The sequence below is a fragment of the Eriocheir sinensis genome, chromosome 35 (genome assembly GCF_024679095.1).
Source record: "Eriocheir sinensis breed Jianghai 21 chromosome 35, ASM2467909v1, whole genome shotgun sequence".
NCBI lineage: Eukaryota > Metazoa > Arthropoda > Malacostraca > Decapoda > Varunidae > Eriocheir > Eriocheir sinensis.
Window position 1 is genome coordinate 5,263,904 of NC_066543.1, and position 17,500 is coordinate 5,281,403.

A 17,500-nucleotide genomic window follows, 5' to 3' on the forward strand; every position below is an offset into this window, starting at 1 on the left:
AAAGATGAAAAACGAGGGCCAGGTGATTTTGGCTACAGCGTGAAACAAATAGAAAAAAACGAGATATTAATGAGAAAATGGTGTTAAATTAAAGATGAAAACGAGGACCAGGTGATTTTGGCTACAGCATGAAACAAATAGAAGAAAAAAACCGAGATATTAATGAGATAATGGTGTTATGTTAAAGATGAAAGCAAGTGAATGAATAAAGAGAGCAGTTAAATAATGAACTGAAGGAAAAAAATAGAAAAAAATAAAGCCACTGATTAGCATAAATAAAAATATAAACAAAGAAAATGGAAAAAAGGTAGAAAAAACAGGGAAAAAAACAGGAGAACAAAAAGGTGAAAAACAGAACAGGTAAATAAGAAACGAGTGAAGAACTGGACATATAAAGAAAAGGAAAAAACAAAACAAAAAAACAGAACAGGTCAATGAAGCTACACACAGAAATCGGTTAGACAAAGGCTGAAGTGTGTGTGTGTGTGTGTGTGTGTGTTTCATTACTCCACTACAAAAAATTCTAAAACGACCCACAAAACGAGGAAGTGTCGTGTATTGACCTCGTTGAACTCCTCCTCCTCCTCTTCCTCCTCCTTCTGTACCTCTTCCTCCTACTTGCCCTTGCTCAATTTCGAGTCTCCCACCACTAACATGGATTTTTCTTACGCTCTCTCTCTCTCTCTCTCTCTCTCTCTCTCTCTCTCTCTCTCTCTCTCTCTCTCTCTCTCTCTCTCTCTCCCCCCCGACCTGTTTTACTTCAGCGTCGCAATTGCTTTTGGGAGGAGGAGGAGGAGGAGGAAGAGAAGCAGAAGGAGAAAAATAAGAAAGAGAAGAGGAGAGAGGGAAGGAAAGTGGGTTGTGGGCAGAGACAGAAAGGACGAAGGATTGTGGTTGATGGAGGATGGAGAGCGGAGAATAAAAAAAGGTGGATGAAAGCAAAAAAAAGAAAAGAAAAAAAGAAAAAAGGAAGAGGGAAGACAGGAACAGGAGGAGGATAAAAAAAATAGTGGAGGACATGGAGAGGAGGAGGAGGAGGAGGAGGAGGACTAGTAAAAAAAAAAAAAAGAAAAAAAAAGATAAGGGTGTCGAGGGAGAGGGAAAAAAGGAAGGTTACAACTACAGCAAAGAAAAAAAAAGAAAGAAAAGAATGGAAGAGGTTACGTTCGAGGAAGAGGAAGAAGACAGACGAAGAAAGTGAGGAACAGAGAAGGAAGAGGAGGAGGAGGAGGAGGAGGAGGAGGAGGAGGAGGAGGAGGAGGAAGAGGAGGAGCCAAGTGGACCATATATCACCGAAGAGTCGCTTTCGTCTTATTGCCTCCAACCTTTCCTCCTCCTCCTCCTCCTCCTCCTCCTCCTCCTCTCCTTCTCAACATCCAATAGAGCCTCTTGGTCGAAGTTCTCTTGTTTCCACTGCCACACCTCTTCCTCCTCCTCTTGCTCCTCTTTCTCCTCTACTGCTTCCTCTGTTTCTATTCCATTCTCTTCTTCCTCCTCCTCCTCCTCCTCCTCTTCTTGCTTCTATACCTTTGTCCTGATATGTGAGGATGATATTAACGAAGAGGAGGAGGAGGAGAAAAAGAAGGAAGAAGAGAAAGAGGAGGAGGAAAAAGACGAAGAGGAAGAGAAGACGGAGGAGGAGGAGGAAGAAGAGGAAGAGGAGGAGGAGGAGGAGGAAGAAGAGGAGGAAACCAGGCACGCGAAATTAATTAAATAGCTGAAGGACGCGAAACACATAAAATGCAATATGTTTATTACTCTCTCTCTCTCTCTCTCTCTCTCTCTCTCTCTCTCTCTCTCTCTCTCTCTCTCTCTCTCTCTCTCTCTCTCTCTCTCTCTCTCTCTCTCAAACTCTTCTCCTATTGGACGCAGCAGGAAAAGCCGGCACACACTTTTTCTGCACCTGTAATTAACCTGTGAAACCGTGACTCGTGTGTGTGTGTGTGTGTGTGTGTGTGTGTGTGTGTGTGTGTGTGTGTGTGTGTGTGTGTGTGTGTTTATCTCAGCACAGGTATCTCAGGTAAACACAACGCCTATTATTTTTTTACATTCTCCGTTCAACAACATCAAAAAGCACAAGAAGCAGGAATTCCTAGCGCGCTCAAGTAACCCTGATTTTCGTGTCCTAATTCCGGGTAAGGTAAACGGCCTGAGCTGCGGACCGTACTATCTGTGACTACCTAGACAACTATTTTCTTGATACTAATTTCCTTACATTTCTTTATTAACTTCTATTCGCGGGACCATGATAGGGAGAACAAGGAGGAATGTGTCTGACTTACATCGTGCATCGTAGAAGTAGGTTAATAGTGTGGTAATTCATAACGCTGGTGGGTTTGTTTAATGCAGGGGTTATGTGTTACACCTTAATAATGAATACTTTTTTTTTACATCAAAGGAGACCAACGTTGCCAGACTGTCGTACTCGGCCTCCTGTGTTTGCCGATTTCCAACCTAAAAACTGTCTCCTCCATCTCAAAACTGACTTCATATAAAATTATCGATAAAATGGTTAATTATTGGTGTTTCTTGGCAATACTTACGGGTCAGAAACCGGCAAATACACGGCTCTGAGTACGATAATCTGGCAACGGTGGAGATGGCTCAAGGGCAACAAAAAGAGTGCAAAAAAAAAAAAAAAAAAAAAAAGACCGCTACTCGCCGCTCCCATAAAAGACAAAAGTAAAGAATGCCGATATTAGAGATATTACTACCACTTCTACTACTACTACTACTACTACTACTACTACTACTACTACTACAAGTTCTACTATTACAAGAAAAATTACCATAAAAACAACAATAATAGTAATAATAACGATGGTAAGAATAGCAACAAAAGTAATAGTAATAACAACAACAATAATGATAATGATAATAATAATAATAATAATAATAATAATAATAATAATAATAATAATAATAATAATAATAATAATAATAATAATAATAATAATAAGAACAATAATAAAAGTGATCTATATTCGTTCCCTGCTTCCTTTTGACGTAATTAGACTGCGCGGCTTTTCTTGAGCTACGATTATCACCCTTCATTTATTATTTTTCAAGACGCGGTGGTAGTTTTGGTGGTGGTGGTGGTGGTGATGGTGGTGGTAGTAGTGGTAGTGATGGTGGTACTAGTGGGTGTGGTGGCGGTGGTAGTAGTGGTGGTAGTGGTGGTGGTGGTGGTGGTAGTATTGATGTTGGTGGTATACTGGTGCTGGTGGTAGTGTAAAAAAAAAAAAAAAAAAAAAAAAAAAAAGGTGAATAGCTGGCGGGCCATTAAGACACATTGAGGGCGGCATATTTTGTGCCCCGAGTGTCAGATTACGACCTGAGGGGATGACGAGGTGGCTGAAGGTGCGAGGGAGGAGAGGGAGGGGAGGCAGAAGAGAGAGAGAGAGTGGGAAGGAGAATGAGAGGAAAACTGAGGAAGAGTGACAGGAAAAGGGAGAGCGAGGGAGGGGAAGAGAGAGTGAGTGGGAGTGAGAGAAAAAGAAAAAGGAAAGAGAGGAGAGGAAGGCTGAAGAGAGGGAGAGAATATAGAGCATGGAAGCATTATGTGTATTTAAAGGGAGACTAAGAAATCTATGAATGATGGAGAAGGAAGGATAGAGGAAGATGGAGGGAGGAAAAGGGAACTAGTTGGAAGGAAAGACAAAGAGAAGGAGATGATGGTGGAGGGTGAGTGGAAATGACATTGAGAGCAGGAAAGGAGGCATTTGAGAAAGAGGAAGAGGAGGAAGAGGAGTGGAATACACGAGGGAATAGTGGAAGGAGTGCAAGGAGTGGGGGGAGTGGGGGAGGTTAAGGAAGACGGGAGGAGGAAAGAGGAAAGAAGGAGGAAAGCATGAAAAAGGAAAGAAGGGTGTGAGAGTAGAAGGAAGGGAAGAGAAGGGAGAGAAGAAAAGAAATATGGAATGAAGGAAATATGGAGGATGGGGTGAGAAGAGAAAAGGGGAGAGGAGCAGTTTAAAGGAGAGGGGGAGGCAGAGACAAAAATGAGAAAAGGAGAGAGAATGAAGAAGAGGAGGAGGAGGGGTAGAACATGACCCTCAAAAACCTGAACGAAGGAAAATGGAGAACTGAAACAAAGGAGGTAGAGAAAAATTATTGCAAATAAAGATGAAAGGGAGACAAAGGCAGAAGAAGGTAAGGAATGAAATAGTTAATAATGGGGGAAAAAAGAAAGACGAGCGGGGAGGAAAATGAATGGGCGGAGAAAAGTAAGGAGAGTGAGGGAAGAAGTGAGAAGGGAAGGAAGAGGTTTGGAAAGAGGAGACTGATGAGGGACAGAATGGAAGGTATAGGAAAGGACGGCAGGAGAGTGGAAAAGGGGAAAGTCTGGTGAAAGAGGGAAGGAAAATGAAGCGAGGAAGAAATGGAGAGCAAAGAACTATATGAGGAAAAGGAAGGAGGAAAGGGAGGAAAGAGTGGACGGATAAAAGAAGGGGGGGAGGTTTGAGAGAAAGGAGGTATATAAGAAGAGAGATGAGAAGCAAGCAAGGGAAGAGAGGAAAAATGAGAAAGAGGGTTATGAGAGGAGGACAAGGCATTTCATGTATTCCTGTATGTTTAAATAAAAAAAAGTAGAGGAGAGAAGGGAGGTCCGAAAGAGAGAGAGAGGAAGGGGAGAGGACAAGAGAGGCTAGAGAATGATAGAGGAGGGATAAGAGAGAGGGATGAAGAGAGAGAGAGGAGTGGTGATGGACGAGAGACGAGAGGAGAGAGGGAAGGGATAAGAGAGAGGGGCGCAGGAAGGAGAGGAGCGGGAAGGCGAAGGCTCTTAGATGTGACAGAGGAAGAGCGTATTGACAATCACACTCCCCCGAGGATGGCAGGGAAGGGGGCGGAGAGATAGATAGATAGATAGCGAGAGAGAGAGAGAGAGAGAATATTCAACATGCGTAGTTTAGGGATCACTGCTTTGTATTGTGACTCCCAGTTCGCCGGGTAACAATGCATAGTTGAATGTTCCCCGCTGTCCTGGCCGCCGCACGCCCGACACACGCCCTCCATGGCCGGCGGGGGAGCCACACACGCACCCTCTCTACTTCACTCGGGGAATTAATGTTGTAACAGGATAATCCGTCATTTGTCTGATGATGTATTTAATTATTCAGAAGATACATGTTTTATCCGCAAAAAATAGCGTATACTCTTGGCAGGCGATAAATTTGAGTGTGGGTCCCTATTTATCTGTCTTGTGGAGATGTGTGATGTCCACTGAAATGTAAAATGCTCTCAACCTCTTAACCTGCTGCCCCACACGCGACATTCCAACAGCCTGAGCCCTCGACCTGCTTACTGAGACTTAGCTGAGGTTGGTATTACAAGATACTCGCTTCTCACATCAGCTATTTCTAAAGGTCACAGAGGGGGTCAGTCGGGTTCTAATGACTGTTTCTTCAGGTTCATGGTACAGAAGAAGACTCACACTACCACCAGGGTCATAAAACTACCCCTGGAAATGCCCACAACTCCTACGAAAGCCTTGTCAAATATGTGTTCTTGGGTGGCGATGTCTTGTAATATGACCCCTAGAGAGCTCCGCCCCAAGACTTCATAGCGGGAGAGCACTACAGTATCCTTGCATGGGTGTCCGTTCTGTTCGAGGCGAGGACGGTTACCACACTATTATACTATCATTACAATGTGTGTTTCTTGGTATACTATGACGTGATATGAAAACTTTAAGTCGATGGGATCACCGCCTGCAGTGGCAACACGAGCCTCGCCAGGTGGAGCCAATTAGCCGGGCTCTCCTAACACAAAGGAAGAGGAAGGAAATAAACGTCAGATATGGAATTCTCATCTCAAAAGCCGCACAGTATAAATCTTTACGCACACAAAAACAAACAAATCATGCGGCTAATTGGCTACGGCGGGGTAAATTTCCCTCATTACGAACCAGCAACACAAGGAAGACCGTTGATGAGTCTGGCGAGGTAATGATGAGCGAGGAATACGTGTGTTGCGTTAATGAGCGTTTCCCAGATTACGAAAAACAAACAAACAAGGGAAATAACAACTCAAATGAAACTATGGTAACGGGCTTCAGCAAACACACACACACACACACACACACACACACACACACACACACACACACACACACACACACACACACACACGCAATGGCAAGTGAATGACACCCGCGCCACCTAGCGAGGGTTGTCTTACCAATTAGTCTTTCAATGCGACGCCAGCACAGACATCGCAGCGGCTAACACACACACACACACACACACACACACACACACACACACACACACACACACACACACACACACACACACACACACACATAACAAAAACCCGTCAGGGGATCTCAACTTATTTTCTCTCGTGTATTTTTACGTAACACACAGTCAGAAGAGATGCTGTAAATTGTGTTAAGAGACAACCAGACAGCCAAAGAACATTAGAAGGAGAACATCAAAACAGGAGTCAGTGGTCGGTAGCTCTATACAAGGCAGCTCCTTTGAACCTAAGCACACCGAACCTCAATATCCATGAACGTATCTTATCTTATTTTAATGTGCGTATCTTATTAGCACCCACAACATGACTGCCACTCTGCTGGTGAACCATTTCTTTCATATGTCTTTGCTGAATCTGAATTTATCTAACTTAAATTCATTACTACGTGTCCTACGCTGCTCTCTTACCACCAAAATCTGAACAGTAAAAAAAATCATATAAATCCTCTCATCCTTCCACGTGATTCAATGTAGTCGTCCTCACCCACCACCACCTCCACTTCTCACCCACACCATTGTCATCCGCCACTCAACCACACAGTAACCACCAAACCCACCGTCTCATCCTCCTCATCCACCAGTCCACCCAGCAGTAGGTTACCCCCCATTAAGCAGTTTCATTTGGTATTGTTTTTGTGCCCCTCTTTTTTTATTATTCTCCTCATTTTACTGTCATTTTCTTTTATTTTTTCATTGCCATTACCTCACCCAACCTGGCCTGGTTTTCACGGTACGGAGAGAGTAGGAATGGACGCCTCTCCTCTTAATCTCCTCCATCCCTAGGTGACTACAGGTGACTTGATTACTTCCGTTACCTAATCCGACCTTCACCTGAGGCCTCTTAAGAATTCTGGCCATGCTGTGTGTACGTGTGTGTGTGTGTGTGTGTGTGTGTGTGTGTGTGTGTGTGTGTGTGTGTGTGTGTGTGTGTGTGTGTGTGTGTTGCAGGGGCGCGTAGGATACATACAGCTGGGACTCCCTCTCAATAGGATTCCTCTAGAGATGAGAATTTCAATTAGGGAGGAAAGGTGTGAGGAGTCGGGGCAGGAAACAAGGGAGGCAAGGATTGACGGAGGTAAAGGTGAAGTGGAGGAAAGTAGGTAAGAGGAAGAGTAGAGTAAGCTGGCAAGGAGGTAGAGTTGGAGGAACGGATTGAGAGGTATGTGGAGGAAAGCAAGATGAAGGGAGAAAGAATAAAGAAATGTGGAAGGAGAGAGAGATGGAGATACACAGGGGAAGGTAAGGTGGATGAAGGAAGAAGGGAGAGAGAGGGAGAGGGAAGTGGAAGAGGATATTTAGACAAGGCGATGGAGGAAAATGTAATGGAGGATGGAGAGAAAGGTAAAGGATGATGGAGGAAATGAGAGAAAATGAAAGTGAATCAAGAGTAAAGGAAAGAAGGGAGACCAGGCAAGGGGAAGGGTGAGGGAGGAACGCGAAGAGGGGAGGGAGAAAAAGCAAGGGAGGAGGGAGAGAGAGGTAGAAGATGATGCAGGAAATGAGAGAAAACGAAGGTGAATCTAGAGTGAAGGAAAGAAGGGAGACCAGGCAAGGGGAAGGGTGAGGGAGGAACGCGAAGAGGGGAGGGAGAGAGGGTGATAATTAGGGCGACCTGGGGAATGAAAAGAAAACACAGGCAAAGAAATAATTCCCATACTTAAAACATGAGGGGAATGTGTTTTCGCTGCAGCACACGCACACACGCACACACACACACACACACACACACACACACACACACACACACACAGCCCCTTCCCCCCAAAAAACCTTGCATTGATAAAGTAAAAATGCAGAGAAAGAAATAACATGAACTTAACCTCATTCATGACCACGTTAAGTAGGTTAATACACACACACACACACACACACACACACACACACACACACACACACACACACGGAGCCTTGCCTGAGGATTGCTTGGAGTGAGTCTTTTTTCTATAACCTTGCTAAGTGTCCCTCCGGCGGTGTAGGCTTGATGCATATTTGTTTCTATGTGTGTATGTATGTATGCATGTATGTATGTTTACGGGAAAGGTTAAAGAGCAACGGCAAAACGAAATATAGTTTGCATATGTTCAGGTAGGGCGACGTCGGGAGGATGGAGTGAGTATGTTGTTTTTTCTCTGCCTACTCCATCAAGAGGGAAGAAATATAGATCACCATTCGATAACCATTCTTCAGACGACTCACACGACCCTCCCTCTGTCCCCTCCTCCACTGACGTGTTAGGAAAGAAGAGTGTTTGCTTACTGTCTTTCCTTTTCAGTCACGAGGAAGATATACAAGTCACCCATCGGAAATCTGCCGTTCTTCAACAAACAACTCACACAATCCTTTCTCTCTCTCTCTCTCTCTCTCCACAGACTTAACCCCCCTCTCTCTCCACATCTCTCGCCCCCTCTCCCACAGACTCAAGCCGGTCCACCAAGCGAGGTTATGATCGTCTCACCGCTAACGAGGAGGATGCCAACGGTAACAGCAGCCCCGCCCCCCTCCGGCATCCCCCCGCCTCCTCCACGCCCGCCACCACTCCTAGCGAGGCCGGCCCACTCACCCCCGTCACGCCCACCACCCCCAGCACGGACATGGACGTGGGGTCGAGCGGCAGCCCCTCCCTGGTCGAGTCCTCCTCAGACTTCGAGCATTACATGACGCAATCTGACAGCAGCGATTCGTCCTCCGATGAAGATGATGGTAAGAGAGAGAGAGAGAGAGAGAGAGAGAGAGAGAGAGAGAGAGAGAGAGAGCATACATACATAACAAGACTCGACCCATCTGAGAAAACCAGCCTCGCAGTCTCGAAGGAAATGAAGAGGAACGAACGTAACGACGTCAACATGTGAAAGAAAAAATATGTCAAAAAAGTTATTATGGCACTGCGACGCTCACTCCTTTGTCCCCCTTCACATCCTCTATTCTCTCTTCATCGTGCTTCTCTTTCTCTTCCTAATACACAAACTACTACAACTACTACTACTACTACTACTACTACTACTACTACCGCAAAATCAACAAGCATAGCCATCACCATAAACACACCACCACCACCATCATCATCACTACTACCACCATCACCACCACCACCACCACCACCATTCCAGAGTCAATTCCAAACACAGAACCAAATACGGCCAAACAGCGGGAGCACGGGCGGGATTGACAGTCACCGCCCAGTGCTAATATTTGTGCGTCGCGTCACTGAGTCAGATTCAATTACGAGCTGCGAGTGTCACGTCAGTCCGGCTTGTTTTGCTGCCTCGGACTGACTGGCTGATTGGCTGACTGCTATGCTGGATTGAATGGCCGACTGACTGGTTTGGTGCACTGGGTTGGGTGCCTCGGACTGACTGGCTGACTGACTGACTGACTGACTGACTGTTTGATGTGGTTCACTGGGTGGCTGACTGTGATTGACTGTTTGGTGCATTGGACTGACTGGCTGACTGTGACTGTCTGAATGACTGTTTGATGCCCTAGAGTAAACCGAGTGACTTGGCTGTTTGGTGTGTCGGAATGACTGGCTGACTGACTGTTAGGTGAGCTGCACTGACTGACTGACTGACTGTATGGTGAGCTGGACTGACTGACTGAATGACTGACTGGCACGGACTGACTGGCATGGACTGACTAGCGACTGACTGATTGGTGAGCTGAACTGACTGGCTGACTGACTATTTGGCGTTTTTTTTGGGGGGGGGATCAGGACTCGATATGTGTGTGTGTGTGTGTGTGTGTGTGTGTGTGTGTGTGTGTGTGTGTGTGTGTGTGTGTGTGTGTGTGTGTGTGTGTGTGTGTTCGTGCACGCTCCTGTTTTTGGTTTGGATGTTTATAATCTCTTTTTACTGCTAACTAATCATTTAATCACGTGAACTTTTAATCAGGGAACTACGTATTCTACCTGAAATCATACGTATATCTGCTAATCTGGTATTGCAGTTTAATAATTACTGAAAATATTTAGAGTTTAATCCTAATCTAATCCTAATAAAATTCATTCTTATTTATAAATTTTACCACCTGCCCGCGTAACTTTTGCTAACCTGAGCTGACCTGACTCTCTTTGACCTTACAGACGAGGCGCTGACCTGTAACGTGTGTGACCGCGCCTTCCCCACCCCACGCCTCCTCGCCTCCCACCAAACCAGGAAAAGGCACTACGGGTAAGGGGAAGGGAGGGGAAGGAAGGGGAGGATAGGAGATAGGAAGGGATGAAGGGAGAATAAGTAAGGGGAGGGAAGGGGATGGGAGATAGGAAGGGGATGAAGGAATGATTAGTAAGGGGAAGGGAGGGGAGGAATGGGGAGGGCAGAGGCAAAGAATGGGATGAAGGGAGGATAGGTTAGGGGAAGGAAGTGGAAAGGAGGAGAAAGGAGAAAATAAAGAAAAAATAAACGGGTTTGCTTCGTTGAGAGAGAGAGAGAGAGAGTATCGGACACACAAAATTAAACAAAGCAAACACAAAGACAAAAAGAGAGAAAGCAAGAGAAGAAAAAGGAAAACGAAAAAAAGGATGGAAAAGGAAGGAAAGAAGAGAAGGGAAAGAAACTGGAGGGCGAACGGTAAACGCAAATACAAAAAAAAAAAGAAGGCAAGGATTAAAACGAAAGGAGAGGAGGGGAAGATAATGAAGGGTGTTTAGCGGAGGGAGTTTTAAGATATGGTGACGAGCAATGTGTAATGAAGGGAAGAGGAAGGGGAAGGAAGGGAAGAGGAAGGTAAGTGCAGCGGAAGAGGGGGCACTGCACTAAGAGGATGAAGAGGAGCCGGAAGATGAAGGAGGGGGATAAGAAGAAGGGGGAAGAGAGTGGACGGAAGGGAAGAAGAGGGAAGGAAGGACTTAAGTGAGAGGAAATGTAATTAATTAAACGATGAAAGCTGTGTGGAGAGAGAGAGAGAGAGAGAGAGAGAGAGAGAGAGATAAAATATGTACAATAATAAGGAAAAAAAAAAGACAGAAAGGAAATACATAAACACAGCAAAGAGGGACAACAACAAAAAAATCAGAGTAAAAATGAAAAGAAAAAGAAGAGCCGGAAATAAATGCAAATAAACAGAGAATCATTACAAAAACATTTATTTCGGGTCTCATAACAATTACCTGAACCTTGAAGAGAGGGGAGGAGGTTATTAAGATCACTTTATAAAGAGGGTTAGGTTAGAGGGTTCGAAGGGGGTTGGTTTACTGTTTAGGGGTGAGTGGGGGGTAGGTTACCATTCTAAGGGGGGGGGGGTGCTTACCGTTTAGGGGGTGGGGAGCGGGGGAGGTTACAATATTAGGGGGGGTGCTTATCGCTTAGGGGGGTGGGGGAGTTAGGTTACCATTCTAGGGGGGGGGGGGCTTACAGTTTAGGGGGGGGGTATGTTATCATCTAGGGGGAGTTAGGTTGCCGTTTAAGGGGTAGGGGGTAGGTTACTATATTAGAGGGGGGGGGTGCTTATCGCTTAGGGGGTGGGGGGGGGGGTCAGTTTACCATTCTAGGGGGGGGGGGAGTGCTTACCGATTAGGAGGTGGGGAGTATGCTACCATCTAGGGGGATTTAGCTTACCGTTTAGGGGGTGAGGGAGGGGCAGGCTATCATTCAAGGGGGAGTTAGATTACCAATTAAGGGAGAGCTAGGTTATAATCTAGGCAATGGTAAATACTCTAATGACGACGAACTGTATGGAAGTGGACTTGTGCAGGTTAGTCATGCATGTAATGGACAACAGGTGCATAAAGTAATTAAGAGGACACACCCAGCAATTGTAGTAATGTAGGATAGAGAAGCAATTAAGTGAGTGGTAGATGGAATTAGAGCGTCTGCTGGAGAAGGAAGGAACACACTGACACCAGACTGAGGGAGGTGGAGAACGTGAGAAATGGTTGTTATTGCATTGGGTTTCTAGTGGATGATGGCGTTGACGATGATGATGATGATGATGATGATGATGACGATGATGATGATGATGAGGAGGAGGAGGAAAAGAGGAGGAGGAGGAGGAAGAGGAGAAAAGGTTTAGGTATTGGACTGGATTTCTAATGGATGATGGCAATGATGATGATGATGATGATGGGGAGGAGGAGGAGGAGGAGGAGAAGGAGGAGGAGGAGGAAGAGGAGGAAAGGTTTAGGTATTGGACTGAACTTCTAATGGATGATGGCAATGATGATGATGATGAAGATGATGATGATAATGATAATGATGATGATAATGATGATTCACTGCCCCGTAAAGGTAAACCACACCGTCATTACCTCTCCCCTCAGGTGTTCAACGTGTGAGAACGTGTTCCCAACCCTCATGTCCCTGGAGGCCCACAAGGAGGAGACCAACCACTGGTCCGACGACGACCTCTTCCTCGACGACGACGATGACGACGACGACGACGACGACCTGGACAACCTGTACGACGACGAGGTGAACGAGGAGGAACGCGAGAAGCTGCTATAGTCCCTGGCCGGCGTGGCTGCTGGACGCGTAGGCTAAGTAGAATCACGGTAGTCTAAATATTAGCGCCTAAGAACAGATGGATATATATATTTTCCTCTCTTTTAACAACTTCCTCTGCTATGTACGTAAGGAGAAGGGGGGGAGGAGGAGGAGGAGGAAATAATACGAAAAGGAGTCAGGATGGAGGAAAAACAGAGGAGAGAAATATGAGCAAGAGAATGAAAAGGATATGGACGAGGATGTGGAGGAAGACAAGAAGGAAGAAAATCGAGGAAAAAGAGGAAAGAAAGGAAGGACGGTTGGAAAAAAGAAAGGAAAAGGAAAAATGAGCTCACTCCTCTCCTTGTAGTTAATTATCAGAGAGAGAGAGAGAGAGAGAGAGACCCTTGCCTTCTCAGACTGAAACGGACTAACGTAGTTTCTCGTCGCGAGTCGTCCAAGAAAAACGCGGGGTTTCAAAGGTAACTCTTCTGTTCCCAGCCCGGCAGGCGCGGCCCTCTATCAGCCCTCTCATCAACTAAGTAGGGGCGAGGGTTATTAGCCTGCCTGCCTCTCTCCTCCTCCTGTTACGTCTCTAAGCCCCGTCCTCGCCCCTCTTTACACTGGTGCAGGGGCGGAGCAGCGGGAGAGGGACCCAACCTAACACATTTCTTTCTGTTTGCCCTTTGCCGATGTAAAGGGACTTATCAGGGAAAGGAGGCGCGGGGCGCTCTCTGCAGGCCTCTCTGCCCTTCCTGTGATGTAGATGTAGGTGAAGATCGGTTCATCAAACTATATTTTTAATATAAGTTCTCTTTTGCGCTCCGTTGTAAGGACAGGAAAACGTCAATCAGCTGTCATCCTACGCCCGTACTTTACTTATCAAAAGGACGGAGTGGATAGAAGTGAGAGGCCTTCTTTCTTATTTTCTTATATTTTGGTCTGTAGAATATATATATATATATATATATATATATATATATATATATATATATATATATATATATATATATATATATATATATATATATATATATAAATATATATATATATATATATATATATATATAAGGAAGAGGTAAGGTGTTTCATCAGTGGCCTCTTTCTGTTATATATACCTCGTTTTCGCCCCTCTGGCCTGTGGCGGGATATTGTGGAGGAGGAAATTAATGTTTTTATCTTCGATCCGACTTTCCCTTTTCATCCGACGTGCGCGAGGCCGCACCTAAGGCTAATAATAAGACGGCTGAGGGGCCTCTCGTGCTGTTTTCTATCCTGGAGAAACTCTTTCTGTGTGACGCGTGCTGTTTACGGTGTGGTGAGTCAGCTAGTCATTGTGAAATATATCAGATTGTATAACTTTGTGGGTATGTGATTAAAGTAGAACTGTAGTCTGGTATTTTTCATGTCCTGTCCCTTCCATGTGTAGAGGCATTAAAGTGGAAACATCATAATAATAACTAAGAGATACCATCAGCATCGTCGCTCCTGCACCGCCGACGTGTATACCTACCTATCTTAAGCTTCCTTGAGTACTCGCAGACCATCATTAATCCGCGCACACAACCCTGATCATGAGAACGACCACGGTTAGCAAAGTTATATCATGTTAATAAAGAAACGTATTATTTTTTTCCATCATAGAACTAATTAAGTAAAGAAAATCAACCCAAAGCAAAGTCCAAACAACCTAATTACAGCTGTCACTTCCATCAGGAGCAGAGTGAGGCAGGCAAGTGTAAAAATAGATCAAGGTGTCATAAACTACAGGGGACACTAAATGATTTCCGATCCTACGGTGTACATATCGGAGCATCAGGAGTAGAATCAGTCTGACAAATAGGAAAAACAGGAAACAAAACATCATAAATTAAAGGGGTGACTCAACAAACTCCAATCAATTTTCTGCGGAGCTACACAACGAGACATCAGTGGCAGGACAGAGGCAAGTAAAAGAATAAGGAAACAAGGCAATATAAACTACAGGAGGGACTCAACAAGCTCCTAACATTACGGACTTACACAACAAGACACCAGTGGCAGAACAGAGGTAAGTAAAAGAATAAGGAAACAAGGCAATATACACTACAGGAGGGACTCAACAAGCTCCTAACATTACGGACTTACACAACAAGACACCAGTGGTAGGAGCGAGGCAAGCATAGGAGTAAGGAAACGAGGCAGCATAATTTACAAGGGTAACTCAACAAACTCCAATAATTATTCTACGGACCTACACAACGAGAGGAGAGAGAGAGGAGAAAGGAAAGTAAGAAAAACCAGGCATCATAAACTACAAGGGTAACTCAACAAACTCCAATCAATTTTCTACGGACCAGCACAACAAGACATCAGGAGCGGGACAGAGGCAAGTAAAGGAATTAGGAAACAAGGCATCATTAACTAGAGGAGGGACATAACAAGCTCCTGTCATTATACTCTACGGGGCTGCCCATGAAGACCTCTGTAATTATCCATCTGTCTCATTGTGCCTCCCTGTGATCCCCGCCGATGGAAGGTTGTGGAATCCGCTGTAATTGGAGGCTTTTACGAGAGGTATTTTTGTTTGCTGTGTGTGTGTGTAGTGTTTATTTTTGTTTTTCGTCCATCCATTCAGCTTTCCAGGCCGCTAATCATCCTAGGCTTCAACATTTTTTTTTTATTTCTCTCTCTCTCTCTCTCTCTCTCTCTCTCTCTCTCTCTCTCTCTCTCTCTCTCTCTCTCTCTCTCTCTCTCTCTCTCTCTCTCTCACTGCGACTCACCTCACGTTTTTCTCCTTCAATATATCAAAACAAACACTTCAACTTATTCCATTAACTACCTTCCCCTTAATCTGTTCTCCTCCTCGTCCTCCTCCTCCCCCTTCTCTCTCCAAACAATTTCAAGCCCCTACCACTTCCTTTGAACAAACAAACACGTTTACACACACACACACACACACACACACACACACACACACACACACACACACACACACACACACATACGCGAAACAGAACGATCACCACATAATCCCCAACCAAACAAAACAACAACAACCTCCTTGACCACCACCACCACCACCACCACCACCGCCATCGCCACCACCGCCGCCGCCGCCAAACACCTGCCCGTCGCCATGGTAACGGTGTCAACAGAGGGGAATCACTACCACCGGACCTTCCACTTACCTTCACAAACAAGACAGTCCATAGGGCCGACGAGGGGCAAACAGGTAAGGTCACGAGTCCAATTAGCTCCCGACGTACCTGGGGGAGAGGAAAACACAGGTGAGGAGGTGACCCACGAAGGCGGATATATACAGGTAAGAGGAGGGCTTGACGGGGGCGCATGGGAGGGGCTCTGGTGGCAACGAATGGGGGGAGGGGGCTCTGGTGGAGGTGAATAGGTGGGGCGGAGTGGTGTGCAGGTAAGCGTATCAAGGATTAATGTTTGGAGAGTAATGCTAGACTGAATGTGTGTGTGTGTGTGTGTGTGTGTGTGTGTGTGTGTGTGTGTGAGAGAGAGAGAGAGAGAGTGAAACAGAAAGAAACACACACACAGACACACACACACACACACACACACACACACACACACACACACACACACACACACACACACACCAGAACGAACTTATTTTCATCAATACTAATACCTATATAATCCAATCTCCCTCACCATAATTCTCCCCCTCCCCACCTTCCCCCTCACCCCCATCACAGGCGCGTGAGGGCTGGACAGACCATGGTTGGGGTGAACAGGGAGACACTCTGGACATGGCTGGGAGAGCAGGACAGGGGGAGGAGGACAAGGAAAAGGAGGCAAGGAGGAAAAAGGTACGGATAAAACTACTGTAATGTGTCGATGTTTTACGGGTATGTTTCATGCTCTGGATTTTTTGTTGTTGTTGTTTTATGAATGTTTTAAGGATATGGTATGGAAGTCTGTGTATGTGTGAGTAATGAGCAAGTGAAAACAATATCAGGAGTGTAGTGTTGGTGTTCCTGTTTAAATGTGTGGTACTGTGTTTGTGTTTGGTTGTGTGTGGTTGGCTTGTGTTTGGTGAGCGTCTTCTTTATTGGGAAGAGATAGTGTAGCTGCGTAGTGTCGAGTGGCTGTGTTTGATATGGTAATGTACGCTTTTAGTTCGTGAATGTGAAAGAGGAGCTCCGTGCGTGGCTGTTGCTGTCCCTGCTGTCCGTGTTTTTTGGTGTCCGTGTTTGTGGTGGGGAAAGATCTGTAAGGGTCCAGTGTGTGTGTTCAGCGCGTGAAGGAAGAACAGGTACGAAGTGAAGGGAGAGCAGGAATGGATGAATGGGACGAAGATAAGAGAAGGAAGGAAATTGGGAAAAAGAAGAGCAAGTGTGTGTGTGTGTGTGTGTGTGTGTGTGTGTGTGTGTGTGTGTGTGTGTGACTGATAAAGATGACATTACATACTGTGTCCATCATTAATATCTCACTCTGTTTGAAAGTATGACGTTGTAGTTTTTAGAGACATATAAGTAGTGTAGAGGAGACGTTATTGAGCATTCATATTTTTTGTTTCATTAGTAAATTGAAAAAAAAAATATTCGGGTTGTAAATGAAATGTTGTAAATAATATTACTCATAAATACTTTCAATATCACTCTTCTTAATACCAACCTGTATTTACGACTATTACTTTCATTGTCATTATTATTATTATTATTATTATTATTATTATTATTATTATTATTATCATCATCATCATCATTATGCGCTTCTGTTCACCCTGTCAATTAGTTTCCTTGTTTAATTAATGACATCTTCGCACGCGTCTCTCTCGTCTCTCGTCTCTCGTCTCTCTCTCTCTCTCTC

The 17,500-nt window shown here is 45.1% G+C and overlaps 2 protein-coding genes across 2 annotated transcripts in view; both read left to right on the forward strand.

Moving 5' to 3' along the window:
- The window catches only part of LOC127007312 (uncharacterized), a 90,966-nt gene extending 77,306 nt beyond the window's left edge, over positions 1 to 13,660 (forward strand). Inside the window, exons 2-4 of the mRNA XM_050878114.1 lie at positions 8,679 to 8,963; positions 10,342 to 10,429; positions 12,517 to 13,660. Of these exons, the coding sequence (XP_050734071.1) occupies positions 8,679 to 8,963; positions 10,342 to 10,429; positions 12,517 to 12,700 (557 nt within the window). The 3' untranslated portion in view covers positions 12,701 to 13,660. The remainder of the gene's footprint in view (positions 1 to 8,678; positions 8,964 to 10,341; positions 10,430 to 12,516) is intronic.
- Positions 13,661 to 16,592: 2,932 nt separating this feature from the next.
- The window catches only part of LOC127007546 (protein phosphatase 1 regulatory subunit 42-like), an 8,255-nt gene continuing 7,347 nt past the window's right edge, over positions 16,593 to 17,500 (forward strand). Inside the window, exon 1 of the mRNA XM_050878715.1 lies at positions 16,593 to 16,615. Within this exon, the coding sequence (XP_050734672.1) occupies positions 16,593 to 16,615 (23 nt within the window). The remainder of the gene's footprint in view (positions 16,616 to 17,500) is intronic.